This window comes from Cryptotermes secundus, unplaced genomic scaffold (assembly GCF_002891405.2).
Source record: "Cryptotermes secundus unplaced genomic scaffold, Csec_1.0 scaffold10, whole genome shotgun sequence".
NCBI lineage: Eukaryota > Metazoa > Arthropoda > Insecta > Blattodea > Kalotermitidae > Cryptotermes > Cryptotermes secundus.
Window position 1 is genome coordinate 61,427 of NW_019735554.1, and position 15,896 is coordinate 77,322.

Here is a 15,896-nt window from a genome sequence, read left to right on the forward strand (position 1 = left end):
CCAATGGAGAGGTGACAGCAGAGAGAGTTGAGAGTGACTGTGTAAGTACTACCTGATGATGGCAACAAATAGTGGTCGAAACATATCGTAATTGTAGAAACTGTACAATTAGCTCAGAATTATATATATATATTGGGAGACTAAAACTGAATAAAATAGTCTACACACAATATGACTGAAATATAATGTTACTGTTGTTTTCCATTCGGTCGATATGCTGAAGTGAGGAGGTCTGTAATCCTATATACGAATATATATATGTATATATACCGAAAAATTGGTTTAAATTATGCTGAAATGATTGCGTTTCTTTATGGCCGAAGAGTGTGTATCATATTCTCTGTTAAAAAACTTCCATCAGCAAAGTTCCCAACCTATTTTTGTTCCCTTATCCAAATTCTACTGCCATATAAACGTAAGAAATAAACGCTTTTAATTCTATTTTTAAAATATAATTTTAATCCTAACTAAAATGTAACAGCGGCCAAGTAATGAGATCTATTTGTGTTAAACCCACGGCATATCTTGTCCACATAATTTGAGTCTGGCTCAGTTTGTTCCACTTCAGTTACGGAGCTAGAAGTGTCTTCACGGAAACCCTGCATTTTACATCCTTTGAAAGGACTTTCTTGTAACGTGACATAAACCAGGACTTTCATTGGGCCATACATGAGCCCTGTAGCGTAAACGTTAGTTAAGGCCTAAACATGCATCTGAATGTACCTCGGAAAGCTAACTATTAACCTCAGAGAGGAAAAACAATGAATGTCAGTCTTATACGTACATGTCTGTAACATGCGCACATAACGTAGTAGAGAATACCTTAAGCAAGTTCACCGATTGCTAGAGAATTATTAGCGTCATACTCCTGCGATAGCTTGGAGTTTACGCTTATGTCCGTTCCACGCATAATATCAGGGCCTCCTATCCCCGCATAAATATAAACATCAGGCAGTTCATAATTTTCAAAGGAAACATAAACTCCCAATCATTACAGCGCAGTCCATACTCTGTGTACCAACTGCTTTGAGATTGTTGTTTTGTTTCCTTCGCCCTACAGCCCCAGTGGGCCTAGGCCTACCTCCATGTACTTCTCCGTTCACTTCGGTTTACTAGATCTTACACATTCGGTGCGACTCCTTGAGCGGGTGATCAGCTCGTCGCAAGGCCTCTACCTGTACACAAACACAGAAAAACGCACACACACAAACTAAATATCCATGCCCTAAGTGGGATTCGAACCCACGATTCCGCTTTCCAAGCGAACGAAGAGAGTACATGCCTTAGACCCCTCGGCTACCGTGACCGGCGCTTTGAGATTAGAAGTTCTGAATTCTCCCCAGTCAGTGTATTTATGTGTTTCATATGGTTCTCACAGCAGACAGATAATATTTCCATAGACTGTATTAAACGACTTGGGTTTGCAGTAAAAGTACAGTGTGTTTTCTGTGAATAGGCCCAATAATTTGATGAGCTGGAGGCTTGAAAATGTTCATGTCGTCTGAAGGATGCGGCACAATGATGACTGTCGCTGCTTTATCCACATTCTTTGTCCATTAAAACTTCAGGTGGGTGAAGGATTCAGGAGGATCCAGTTACCGAGCTGTGGATCCTCTGAAAGTGTAGTTAATTGTCTGTTCTTTGCACTGGATCAAACACAGCTGCGGGGGTCTTGAAGTCCCGAGTCTGTCTTCAACGCCCATTCCTGCTCTTAAGCCCTAGAAATATAAACTGCTACGTTGTGTAAATGTTTACATTTTAAACATAAAAGGTAATCAGAATGACTCAAGGGATCAGCGACGGGCTACAGGCTCGACGGCCGGGGTTCTATTCTTTGCAGGGGTTAAAAAACCTTTTTCTTCTTCACAGCACCCAGACCGGCTCTGGAGTCCACGCAGCCTCCTATTCAGTAGGTACCGATGTTTCCTTGTGCGTCGAAGGCGCCGGTAGGCGAAGCTCACCACTCACCTCCATCAAGTGCCTAGGTCAAGAATGGTGGAGCTATACCTCCACTCCCCGACATGTCTTCAATGCATTGACAGGGACAACTATAACTTTACGAGCCCATTTAACGACAGATGTTTTATGTCGGGATCTGTGACGTAAACAACCATGACGGAAGTCGCGCCATAGCTCAGGCGATTCGTTTCCGGCTTTTCACCGCTGTGGCCGGGGTTCGAGACCATGTTAGGTCATGCGTGATTTGTGGTGGACAAAGTGGCATTGGGACAGATTTTCTCTGAGTATTTCGGTTTCCTCTGTCAATTCTGCTCCCCACTCATCATCATCTATCATCTGGGGCTGGTACAATAGGCCAAATAGTGGCCGACGTACCAAGTGGACTAAGTCTAGCCCCAACACACCCCATGAAATTAAAGAAAAACCCCTAACAGAATATGCATCAACCAATTCTGAAGTTACACTGTGACAATGCAAATAGCTGGGGACAGCCGTCTGCACATTTCAAGGCACATTTTCACGGCGCGAGGCCCTGAGACGCCCGCCGGAATCCGTAACCGTTTTTAGGACACGTTGTTACACCAACGTGCCCACTCAATCACGCAGGCATAGGACTAATATTCCTATTCGTTACGTCGTAGGAACGTAGTCACACTCAAAGCTGTAGGCTATGTGAATCGTTACGTTCGTAAGAAGGAATCTGTGTGCATCGAGTGAACGATCGCGCTGTGACGTAAGAGAACATTGACTTTTAAAATTATTTCACACTTACCGGTCCTAAACTTGACAGAAACATTTCGGATGATATCACAATTTTCTCTATTTAATGTTGAGCCAAAACATTGCATATTTTTTACTTTTCTGGGTGTGTTAAGCCATAATGATACATTTAACTAGTAGCCACAGTTTCACCTTGCTTATACGTCGGCACTATTTCAAATTGCGTTGATAATCGATTAGTGCCTTTGCTGTGTCTTGCATGCAGAAAACCAGAGGACAAGAAAAAAAATTTGTGTGGATTTTCTGTCTGTCATTTTTCAATACGCGAACCCGATTCAATAAATAGAAGCGCATTCACTGCCATAGGAAAAAGTGGAAATTCATTGTGTTTTGTTGTCAATAAGAAACCTATATTACAGTGTGGATTATTATGCCGAAAATGGAAATGGAATTAGAGAGAAAAATTAAAGAAGACGCCGCAAAGAGGCAGTAACGTCACCTGCCGCAAGTCGGCACCGTGAGGTGTGACGTGTGCCGGGCAGAAGTCGCACCGTTAATCCGGCAAACCAGACGACCAAACCGACGTTGCCCAGTTCAGCGTTTGTGCGGCAAACTTATATGGAAAGCGAGTCTCGGTACATAGAAAGGATCCCTGACGCATCTCAACTGCCCCACCAACTCTTAGTTACTTCACGTACTGAAACAGAACTACGTAAGTCAATCTGAATTTAAACTGAATCAAAAGTACGATATTAATTTTCTTCAAGAAATTTGGTTCAGCAACATAATCTTCAGTGTTTGCATCCTGTTGTGTATCATGATTGGTGGTATTCGCCGTTAACACAAGAATAAAAATAAATAAATAGAACTGCTCACATTGGTTGTAATTGATGGTTTCGGTCCACATATGGAACCATCTTCAGGGAGGCTCATCAAACACATCTCTTGTTATTGAACTGACCTAATATTGATCCACATTAGTACTACTCAACACAATCACATGCAACCCTCAAGAAGTTTCAAGAATTTTTCTGCGTTTCAAATTTTCCAGAATTAAAAATTTAAATTTTAAGTTATTTAAAATTATCTTGCCGTTGATTGCAAAATTATGTGCCGTTTTTTTTTGTCCGCATTGTAGGTTGTCCTACGCCCGGGATTCGCTGTTATAGCTACAGTAGCTATTCGCGATAATGTTATTAGTTTTTAGTTTGTTCTCACTTATCTTCTTGGGTATGTCTCCGTGATTTTGTTTGTTTCTTCAGGGTGTACCGTGTGAGCAGTTCGATTGGTTTATTTTTATTCATTGTTGTGTTGACAGCCAATTTCTTTTTCCTTGGCACTACAGCCCCAGTGGGCCTAGGCCTACCTCCATGAACTTCTCCGTTCACTTCGGTTTTTCTAGATCTTAGAAAAACGGTAGGACTCCTTGGGCGGGTTATCAGCTCGTCGCAAGGCCTCTACCTGTACACAAACACAGAAAAACGCACACAAACATCCATGCCCTGAGTGGGATTCGAACCCACGATCCCGGCTTCCGAGCGAGCGAAGACAGTGCACGCCTTAGACCTGACAGCCAAATACCATCAATAATTTAGCAACATAAGTTTAGCATGGAAAAATTGCAGCCTTTCAAAACATAACACATTTACACTCTAATGTGCATGCGTGCGCTTGAGTGTGTGCGCGATCTGCCTGTGGAAGGTGGAAGTTTCGTGCAACAGATAGTGGTAATAAAGGTATCAGCATGGAAAATAATTATAGTAATATTTATATTAATCATAATCACAAATATGATAATCCCTCTCAGGCGAGAGAACACTGTAGCTTACAGTCCAGGCTATGAGATGTACAGGTGATCACAAACAAACAGTAACACATACTAACTTCAGTTAGAGGATAAACAGTTAATGAAAGTGAATTCAAGATAATGACGATCAAAAAACAGACTAAAACTGATGTTGACAATAATGATCACCTCAATAGACTAGCAACTGCACTAAAATAGAAATTAAATATGTGCATACGACGATGTGGCCAGTGGCTCGACCGCTCTGCAGGAACAACGCACGGAAATACACTGATCTGGTGCCGAGTGGTTTACTCCATGTTTAGTTTTTTGGTCCATAATATAAAATTATTGTGCTTTCAGGTTTCTTTCATTCCCACTTGCGTACCCGTTACTAGGAGACAACGTAAGATGCAGTCTACAATGCATGACGCGATATAAATCCATCATTGTCTCGTCGCTAAATATCCGTGTGCTGTCATGAAATTTTGTTTTAAAATCTCAACTGAATGATAAATAAGCACAATTGAATTTTTGTCTTCTCAGGTAAGATAATAAAGTGTTTTAGTCCACAGATGATTGTAGAAAATGCATAATGAGGAGCTTCATAACTTGTGCTCTTCGCCAAGTATAATTAGAATGATCATATCAAGGAGGATGAGATGGGCAGGGCAGGCAGCACGAATGGGGAGAAGATTAATGTATATAGGGTACTGGTGGGAAAGCCAGAAGGAAAGAGACCACTGGAAAGACCGAAGACGTAGGTTGGTGGACTATGAAAATGGATCACAGGGAGATAGGATGGGATGGTATGGATTGGATTGATCTGGCTTGTGATAGGGGCCAGTGGGGGGGGGGTTCTTATGAACACGGTAATGAACCTTCGGGTTCCAAAAAACTGGGAAGTTCTTGAGTAGCTGCAGAATTAGCGGTTTCTCAAGAAGGACTCGAATTCATGAGTAAGTGACCCCACAGATGGCACTAGCAGTAGGCATTGGTGTTCACGGACGTGGTTTGTTCGCTAGACTATTAGCACAAATTTCTACCTCCCCTTTCTATCTTAGTTCCATGAATGTTCCGTGCTTTACCACAAGTTTTATTGCATATTTTCCAGTTTTCTCCATTCGACATAGCCTTTTCTCAGGTATTCAAATATCTGTAGCAAAGAGCACACGTATCAAAGATAAGCAGCGACACACACAGAGAGAGCCTACACAGAACAATACCTGAACAGCGATAAAACAAGAAGTGGCCGCTGCAGACATAGGGCGTGTACCCCGAGAAATTTTAATTTTTAAAAATTTGGAAAAAGAAAAAGAACAGAAAATTTTTAGACATTTTAATTTGAATTGAAGTTTTAAAAAAGTGCCAATTTTAGAAATCAAATTGACGCTTGTAGGTTAACAAAGATTTTATACATACATACAACAGGAGAGACTGGTGATTTTAAATTTTAAACTACGGGCAGTGTAGCAGCTACGTAAGAATACACACCTGATGATGGCCATTTAGGGCCGAAACATGTAGTGTGGAGGAAGGGAAGAAGAAAGAACTACAATTAAATTGTTTCACTTAAGACGGAGTTTGTCTCATATATATCTGTAGTAAATCCGACATCGGCTGTAAAGTCTTTCAAAGGAACCCAGCAGAGTTTGTGTCTCCCACCTTATCACCTGAGGACAGAAATAGATCCAGTTTCATAAACGTTGTCTTTCATAGTTTCTAGAATACCGGACGATGGAAAAAATCCGTGAAACCAGTAATTCTGATGTTCCTTTACTGTTTATGAGAATGCCTGTGCAGCATTAACCTAACAGGAGTCTAGATGAAAGAGCTCGAGCGAAGCGAAATCAGGATGTGTTCATCACACACATCAACAAACATTACACTCTGCATTTACGTGTACGTATATATATAATTTTTTTATTGAGTGGGTGTGATAAAATTTTTGGCCAAAATTCACTGCATCGCTTAAGTCATATGACATGAGCGGACCTAAGACGAAGTAACACGAATATGTCAGACACGTAGAAATAAGAAATTTCGTCATTTCAGCCCTGTCTACTTTACGCAAGACGCCAGTTTGTAATAAAAATTTCTCATACATGTAGACATAAGCGATTTTGTCATTTCAGGCCTGTTCACTACGCAAGACTCCAGTTTGTAATAAAAATTTCTCATACATGTAGACATAAGCGATTTTGTCATTTCAGGCCTGTTCACTACGCAAGACTCCAGTTTGTAATAAAAATTTCTCATACATGTAGACATAAGCGATTTTGTCATTTCGGGCCTGTTCACTACGCAAGACGCTAGTTTGCAATAAAAATTTCTATCAACTAATCTGAACTGCAAGATTTGGCTCTACAATGAATAGCATACAAACTGTTAAGGAGAATGAAGTAACTCGAGAGTATAACGTTCCACACAATTTCCTGAAGGCCCAACAAACCGCGAGTCGCGTATTTAGAGAAGACAGCTTCACACCGAGCGATGCTTTTTAATGTCATTACGCTGTGCAAATCTCGTTTTATGAAACAAGATTTATGTAGGAATTCGAGTCAAATGAATTTCTCCATTTAAATAATGGAGCTGCGTTGAAACGGAATAGCAGCAGTAATGAAGGAGGATCTAGCAATTTCACCGCACAGCGCCTATCCTAATGTATCATTAGGATCTGATCCGTTACTACGGAGACAACTGGACAGATGCCCAAACTCTGGCATGTATCGTTGCAGTTTGGATGCGTGAACAGAGAAAAGCAAACTAAACTCGTCCAGCGTGATGTGTAGCACATGGCGTCCCTACGCCTGCCAGATAGTGTGGTGCATAGACCTCTTGTTAGGCCAAGCCCTCGAAACAAATGAGACAACAGACATTACTATTATAGTTCTGTATATTCTAATTTGTAAGTGTTTAGACACCAGACTAGAAGACAAAAGGTTCTAAACTGAATGGTACCAAGCATTACACTAATTCAATCTCCTCTTAATTTCTTCCTGTCTCAAATTTTGATTTGTTACTGTCCGTCAAAAATATTTGAGCTGTGTTATATTTTCAAAGGATCTGTTAGCTATCTTTATGTTATGAATTGATTTTGTCCTATATTCTGGTAACGAGACAGCAACATATACTTAGTTTCTCTGCGTTTTCTTCTAGACCAACCATCTTACTAACGTCAATTAAGAGTTTTTGTGTTTTCCTTTGAGCTGTCTCTCAGTAGGTTCATATAGGTTCGGCATAGAGCAGCGACTTATGTATCCTATTTAATTTCAGTCCCGCCTGGTTTTCCTGGACCTCCTAATGGCATATTCTAAAAAAAAGTCGACAAGCAATGGTAATAAAGAATCTCACTGTTGTAGATCAGATAGGAAAATTACCATACAAATATTAACCTAAATGGGCTTTACTGTTTACTGTACGTTTGGTTTAAGCACATTTTAATCAGCTTAACTAGTTTCACGTGTACTCGAAACTCTATAAGTATACTGTACAATACTTTCCTCCTAACTGAATCATAGGCTTTCTTGAAGTCTATGAATAGCTGATGTACTGTCTCATTGTAATCCCATTTTTTTTTCAGTATCTGACGAATGCAAAAGATCTTATAGTAGTTGATCTGTTGCGTCGAAATCCACACTGATGATCCCCAATAATTTCATCTATATATGGACTTAACCTTGAGAGAAGAATATTGGATAAAATTTTGTTTGAAATTCATAATAGTGAAATCCCACGATAATTAATAGTCATTTTTATTTCCCTTCCACTCAAACCTCTATAGGTGTATTCAAACTCAGATCCATGCAAGGTAAATGTATATATATACACATATATATATATATATATAGGTATATCCTAGTTAGATATAAGGTTGGGTACGCCTCTGGTGTTTGGAGTTCTACCACGTGTACTGATTCCAGCTAACTAGAATGCTCCCAGCAGAAGTTTGTAGCCTTTTGCCTTCTTCTGCCCGTGCCTCTCTAAGGCAGACTTAGGCCTCAGAACAGTTAAAATTTCACACTTTACGTAAGAGGGTTACCGCATTGATATGATTTTCCAAGTTTTCATTATTTTATATCCTGTCCTTCTTGTTCCTGCTCGGTACATCAGAGCTTTTTCCTTGTTCAATATTGACCTTCAATACAAAAATATCCTTTTGTTAGATGCGCTTCAGGTGATAGTTCACTTTGCAGGGACTTTTACGTTTATGAAGCCATAACTGCTTTACGCCACCATATTTTGTAATGGAAATTTCTTACTTATAAAAATATTACTTGCACTTAATATGAATATTGTGGCATGTAAAGCCGTTGTTAAGCAACGGCAGTGAAATGAGGGACTATACAACAACCGTTGCTAAGTAACGCTGCGCAAACAAACATATATCCAAGGCAACAATTGCATTGCAACAGAGAAACTGTGTTTTATACGCGGTAAATGCTGAGATGTTATAAGCAGGACAAGTTAGAAGCTGCACTTAGTTGGATAACCGCAGGGGTTCAGTCGTTGTGAGCTGCTGTGGTGAGAAGCTGGTAGCTGAGGCCGGGAATAGTTCGGGAAACCAGAGGAAGGGAAATTCCGCTGTTGAAAGCCGCTACCAAGCAACGGCTAGTGAAAACTGTAACAGACGGATAAGACCTAGTGTGCTCTATAGTGATGTGCTAAGCGTGTAAAACAGTGGGAGCATAAGCCTTATTTGTAGTTCCGAATGTAAGAGCTCAATAAATCCGATTACCAATCCAAACCCATCTAGTCATTATAATCATAAAGAAATATGTTGATGCATATACTTCTATCCTCAAATCCGCCAAACGGCTGGTGCTACTGCATTTATTCAAATTTTATTGTTGTTTAATTGACACAAGTTCGCTTGTTTCGTCTTCATGTGCTGTATTTGTTTCCTTCTTCCCCCCTGTTTATTTTATAATCTCCCTTTTGACAGTTAAGAAGCATGTAAATAAATAAGGGAATGAACTGATTTACACTGTCAACACAGAAGCGAAACTTAGTGTTTATGATAGGTGAGGATCTTCATCACTAGCTGAAAGACCATTGGATTAGCCAGTTGGACTCCGTTCTGCTCATATAATTTAGCTATTATTATTATTATTATTACTATTAAAGTAAAGTAAAGCTATCCCTGTAACAGACCGTCAAGGCTGCTACATTTTCTAGAAAATCGGCTCACAGATGGCGGTGAGTTTGTCAGCCTTAAGCGCTGGCTGTCCTTTACACATACGGAAAATTCCTGATATTAATTTCTGTTAGAGGCTGAGTCGACCCCAGGACCATACTGCGGCTGAAACGATTAGGTCAATTGAAAAATCCAATAAGCTCATCGAGAATCGAACCCACAACCTTCCGGTTTATAGCACAGTGCCTCAACCAACTACGTTAGCACGTGTCCTATTATTATTATTATTATTATTATTATTATTATTATTATTATCACCATCATCACCGACAACAACTTTTCAAGTCTTTTATCTCGCAAAGATTACTTCCCCGGCCAAATGTGTTTCTGCTGTAAATGTTGCCTGGAGGTCTCTTGTACTGCTTCTAAAAGTAATGGCTTTCTATAACTGATATTTTTAAATCAGTTAACAACAATTATATCAATATTTAACGTTTCTGTTTTAGCCTTAAATTTTCATACATTCTTTAATTTTTAGCCTTACGATCTGTATATTCATCATCTCTTTCTTCTGTTAGTTTTTCTGTATCTTCTGCATTAATGTATTTTTACTTCCTCAGTTCTTGTTTATAATTGGCTTTTTGCTGTTGGTAAACATGGCTCGCGTCTCAAAGGATGTGAAGAGGGTAAATTTATTTGTGTGAACTATTTAGAGAAAACGATGGAAGAGAGAATATATAGTAAACACAAAAATTGGGACTCGTCTGACGTACTTTAAAATGACTGCTAATCACGTGACACTGGAGCCGGATAGGACAAGAAAACGGAAAGAGAAATCGCTCTATTCGTCAGGTGGGAAGGGATTGAGCAGGAGCAATTTGACAGGTAAGAAGCATGCTGACAAGGGACGAACACACACCTCGACATCAGCTTCACAAAGAGGCATTCACGAGAACCAATGTTCAGTGAAATGAACGGTGAAAACTTGGCAACGTCATTTTATTCCTAGATCTCAAAATTAGGTTACAAATTCGAACTCAGTATATTTGGAGCACGTTTATTATTTTATGTTATGAAAATTGTCATACGAATGATAGTCTGTTTCTTGTCGATTTCTTTTATGTTCAGACAAATTTATTGAAATATGATCAATTTGAGAAAACAATTTGCATTATTTCCTCCATGCCTTTTAAATTTCCTGCATGAAAAGAGGCAAGCCACTGTGTTCATGAAGATATTTTAGAAATCAAGGTGGAATTGTTGGCTGAATAAGAGAATTAAATTTTACCATTCCGCTGAAAACCAATAGATCTCAACGAAAGAAGATTCGAACACATTACAATATGTATTACATATATTTAAAATCTACTTCTTGAATGCAAGTACTTAATGCAAATAAGACTTCATTATTATATTTAAAATTCCTCTCGGGAATTTCCGAGCCGTATAAATATGCAACTTCACTTCCGCCAACTAATCACATTTTCCCAACGACGTCTGAATGCATGTCTCACCTCTCCCTCCGGACCTCCTGCCTCTCCCATCCGAAATGGTATGCAGGAGATGCAGCGGGAGAGGCAAGGGTGGTCGCACAAATCGCCTATCAGGAGCTGTTTCCTAATCAATCCACCCCCTCACCCCTTGCTTTCGGATTTTTACGAGTTCAATCACACCGTAATAAAGAAATCGGAAACTACGCTCGATTCACAAGTGATTAGCGCGTGCATTTGCCCCATGCGCGGTTCCGCTGCGTTCCTTAATCCTATACACAGTCGGTAGGACTCCTTGTATGGGGGATCAGTAAGTGGCAAGGCCGCTACCTACACACAGAATAAACGCACACATCCATCCATGTCTTGAGTGGGATTCGAATCCATGATCCCAGTGTTCCAGCGAGAGAACATGTATTAGTCCGAATGGCCACTGTGATCAGCACTTTTTCAGTACTACCAACATTAATTCCTGAGTTAGACTAAAATTGGCCTTGGAAGATTTACTAATTTATAGCTTTGCCTCAAAAGCTCTGGATTTTTCGGGGAATAAACACGCCACGAATATAGGTTATGGAGTGTTTAGCATGCAGACGCAGCGTCAACGCACGTCAGGAAGTTCAGATCATCAGTTCCTGATGGTGCAAAACGTATTGTTCTGACCTATCCTGCCAATGCATAGGTTAGGTCTGAGACACAAGGTGAGCCAGTTTCTCCTAACAATATTTTCGCTAGCGCAGTAACACGGTGGAGTGAAGGGCGTTAATTTTCTGCGATATAATATGACAGAGTCAGGAAGATCACTCACCTCGTCAGATACTGCAAATAGACGTATGACAACAAAGACAAACGAAATTCTCTCATTTTCGCATGGTCTCGTCCTCTTCCTTCCCCGAGCCCTGATGGAGCCTGTCTGCCTTTGTTTCCGTTCCACTATTGTCAGCAATTCTTTTTACTAATGGACTTTAATGGCGTTCACCACCGGATATTATGAGCCCATAAGTCTCTGCTTTAAAAGTGATTTTCTGTTTCTGTCACATAAAAGACATAACGTCACATCTCCCACCAGCCCGAACTTCACCACCATTAATTTTCTCTCGCCTAATAAGAAAAGGGGGAAATAGTTAGAAGAAGCAATTAGGGAGAGATGAATTAATGTAACAATGACGTTAATCAGATAATTAGATGACGTCGCGATTTTCTGGTGCCTGAATATACACATTTTACATCAAGCACTTTTCTTTAAAGACGCTTTCTAGTGAGATGGAAGTAGACATTGCACAAGAATGCTAAAGCATCTTATTGAAAAGTAGAGAAAAACAACGCTACAAGTTTATAAGTACCAAAATCATTAATATCCCATACTGAGTTATGAACTGACGTCACATTAATTTACGGATAACTGCGCCCTTTTGAAATAAAAAAAAACTGCGAGAATTTTTACCTCGATCGCAGTGTAAGAGAGGAAACGAGTACGCGGAAGGCTTAAATTCGCAGAAATTGCTAAGCTCTGAAACAGACACTGGAACCTTGTTTACAAGATTATGGCCCATATGGACTGGCATGGACACACATCGTCATTATCAGTATTATCAACATCATCACCCTCTACAAATGTAATCTTACTAGACTGTTCCGATTGAAGTTTGAAACCAGACTTTGTCCTTCCATCTCCTGCGCCATATACCCATTCTTCTCCTTCCTGTCAGTGCACTCTCAAAATGGCGGAATAAGTAACCTGATATCCAACTCTTTTGTCAGAGTTGTAGGATATATTTAGTTCTCGTCTCTTTGTTTTGGTTTCTGACGTGATCTGTTCTCCTACAAACTGCAACAGCCCTTCGCTTTTTTTTTTTTTTTAGAGTCTTAGGGTGAGGTGAGTCCATTTGGTACTGCGGCCAATACTGACCTACTGTACCAGCCCCAGATGAAAGCTGATGATGAACGTGGAGAAATCGGTGGAACGAAGATTGGTAGGGGAAACAGAAGTACTCGGAGATAACCTGCCACAGTGGCACTTTGTTCACCACAAATCCCATACGACCTGAGCTGGGCTCGAACCCGGATCGCCGTGGTGCGAAGCCGGCGGCTAACCGCTTGAGCTATGGCCCTTAGAGAGCTAAGTTGGGCTCTCCTGTTGCTGAGTTAGGGCCCTGCACAGCAGTGTGGGTACACATTACTGTACACAACTCCAGGGCGGTCCATGCCTCGCCTGCACTAGGCAGCTCTCTCATGCAGGCTCGCTGGATCTTGCATAACTGCACGTCAGAGCCAGGAGGATGGTTACGATATGAATGTCATCCCAAGCGTTAAGCAGTTCTGACTTGTTCAGTTGTTTCGTCATCCGGCCCAATTCTGGCTCGTGCCGTTGAACTGCCATGGAGTGACAGCACCATTGTCTTAGCACTGATACTTCCAGGTGGATCAAATTACATACGTAATCGGACACCATCACCTGCTCTTGCTCAAACAGCAGAGTTGTTACGGTAGCATATGTCAACAATATAGCCTACATTCTTCAACATGTGGATGATATAGAATATTATGACATGTAGACCTACTGCCAAGTAACAGCTGTGTAAACAAACGACAGTGCAACAGTCATTGCTAGGGAACAACTCTGTGGACATGTTGTTTCCCCAGCAAGGAGAGAAACTGAAATAATGGAAGATTTCTGCGCGGTACGTGCCAGGGCCACATAATTAGACTGATGGTCAGTTGAGTTTGTAGTTGTGAGAAATGAGAAGCTGGTAGCTGAGGCCGGGGGCAATTCGAGAACCCAGAGGAAGGGGGAAAGTCCGCTGTTGGGAGCAGCTACCAAACAAAGGCTAACGAAGTGTGAGAAAATTTTATGTGTACTGTAGTTACAGTGATCTTTGCAATAGTTATTTTTAGTTACGAGATATTGAAGAGTTCAATAAACCAAGTTACAAAACCAGTCCCCGTCTATCGTCACACGCATTTTCCTTACTGCTGAATAAATCTTCTCCAGGTATTGCCTCTAACTTTGTGGTATCTACATACTGGTCATTTCAGTATGCGCAAGGTATTCCGGAAAGTTCTGAAGCCTTGTCTTCAATGATGTTATTACAATTATATTATTTAACAGAAGGTCACACATGTTTGTAACGCTAAAAATCGGTTCTCGGGGACATGAAGTACTGGATAAACATTCAGTTCGCTCAAGCCCAGCTCAAGTGCAGACCTCAGTAAAGACGACGAGCTTGTCTTTCTGTTGGTTATTTAACGACGCTATGAATAAACATTGAGAGTACTAGGAAAAAGATGAAGTTTTCCTTTTGCTTTAGTAAATAAGCACTACGTCATGAAGGCGTATGGGGGAGTGGTTATGTCCTTCTGACGAAGTGCGTTTCTAATTTCTCTCTGAAATTTCAAAGGGCTTCCTTTGCAACTATGAACAAAATAACAAAACGAACTACCAACACAAATGGCTGAACTATTTGGAAAGAGCGTGAAAACCGGATACCGAAGCTGGCGTACCAATATAAACGGCGTCAGTAGACGTCAGGGACATGCAACAGTAAGACTGAAGGAACAGTTTTAATCCTTGTAACCAGGTCAGGCCAAGAGCTTAATTCGCGACAACGGTGATGCCGATATTGATGGCGGTGGTTCTGCTGGTGGTGCTGATGATGCTGGTGGCGTTGTTGGTGATGGTGGTGGTTGTGCTGGTGGTGGTGCTGTTGGTGTTGGTTGTGTTGGTGGTGTTGGTGTTGGTTGTGCTGGTGTTGGTTATTGCTGCGCTGGAAGTAGTGTTGGCGATGCTAGTGGTGGTGTTGGTTCTGGTGGTGGTGGTGATGATGGTTGTACTGGTAGTGATATTGGCGGTGTTGGTGGTGGTGCTGTTGACGGTGCTGGTGGTGATGATGGTTGTGCTGGTAGTGATATTGGCGCTGCTGCTGCTGGTGGTGGTATTTCCACGTTTCTGCTTACTACGTATTACATAGTTATGCCCTAGTCTTATAATATGGAAACCGAGCAATAAAATAAAGCCTTATATGTTCAGTGCTGGACTAAGAAATCGAGTTTTCATAATTATGTGCATTACCGGGCCCGTCGCAGCGCGCTCTGCAGGTAACAACGGGATACACAAAACCCCATTCCTCATATCAGGCGCTTCAAACGAAATGGGAGAGCGATAACATCCTTTAGAACTGTTGAGTATTCCCCTTCCAATGCTGCAACATGTTTGACACAATAACATAAAGAAGGGCAGGGGGTCGGGGGGGATTGGGTTTGAAGAGCGAATAATGTCCCTCTTGTCACCCCAACAGAGAAAGGAAAAAGAAATTGTGCTCATTACCTTGTTTTCTCTTGTGGCCCGTCATACTGATGCACACACAACAACATCTCTCGGACAGCATGGACAACTCCCGCGTGTAGACCAGTTCAAGAAACAGGGCTGTAGCCCACTGCCTGCACGGTAAACACTGAAACCACGGGTTCAAGTCCAGCTTTAAGCACTTATTGTGTCCTACTTTGATTCCCGTCCAAAGAAGACCAATCACTGCTCTCAGATATACGAACAGCGCAGGAGCGCACGTACCATCGACCTGCAGCTTCAAAGGACAACGCACCTTTTATATTCTTTGTTTCCACTTGTTTGATACGAGATTAGTAGCACTTAGTTGGTATAGGGTCAAGAAGAAATTGACAGCGCTTCGTGGCTTCAGTCTTCTTCAACCCAAAACAGAGCCATTTATTGACTTCTCTCTCTCTCTGTAGGTTGAGATGCTGGGTGCAGGGCGACATAAACTCATAATCATATGTCTGAAGAACATTT

At 41.1% G+C, this 15,896-nt stretch overlaps 1 protein-coding gene across 1 annotated transcript; it reads left to right on the forward strand.

Annotated features, from left to right (window-relative positions):
- Positions 1-10,381: 10,381 nt before the first annotated feature.
- Positions 10,382-15,071, forward strand: LOC111869507 (loricrin-like). The gene is made up of 2 exons (XM_023861082.1): positions 10,382-10,487; positions 14,671-15,071. The coding sequence occupies exons 1-2, from the start codon at positions 10,382-10,384 to the stop codon at positions 15,069-15,071; spliced, it is 507 nt and encodes a 168-aa protein (XP_023716850.1).
- Positions 15,072-15,896: the final 825 nt, after the last annotated feature.

Bases quoted from the DNA above. Each gene is read 5' to 3' on its own strand.
- LOC111869507 (XM_023861082.1), top strand. From the start codon at position 10,382: ATGACTGCTAATCACGTGACACTGGAGCCGGATAGGACAAGAAAACGG. The intron at 10,488-14,670 runs GTAAGAAGCATG...CCTTGTAACCAG, and splicing joins GAGCAGGAGCAATTTGACAG to GTCAGGCCAAGAGCTTAATT.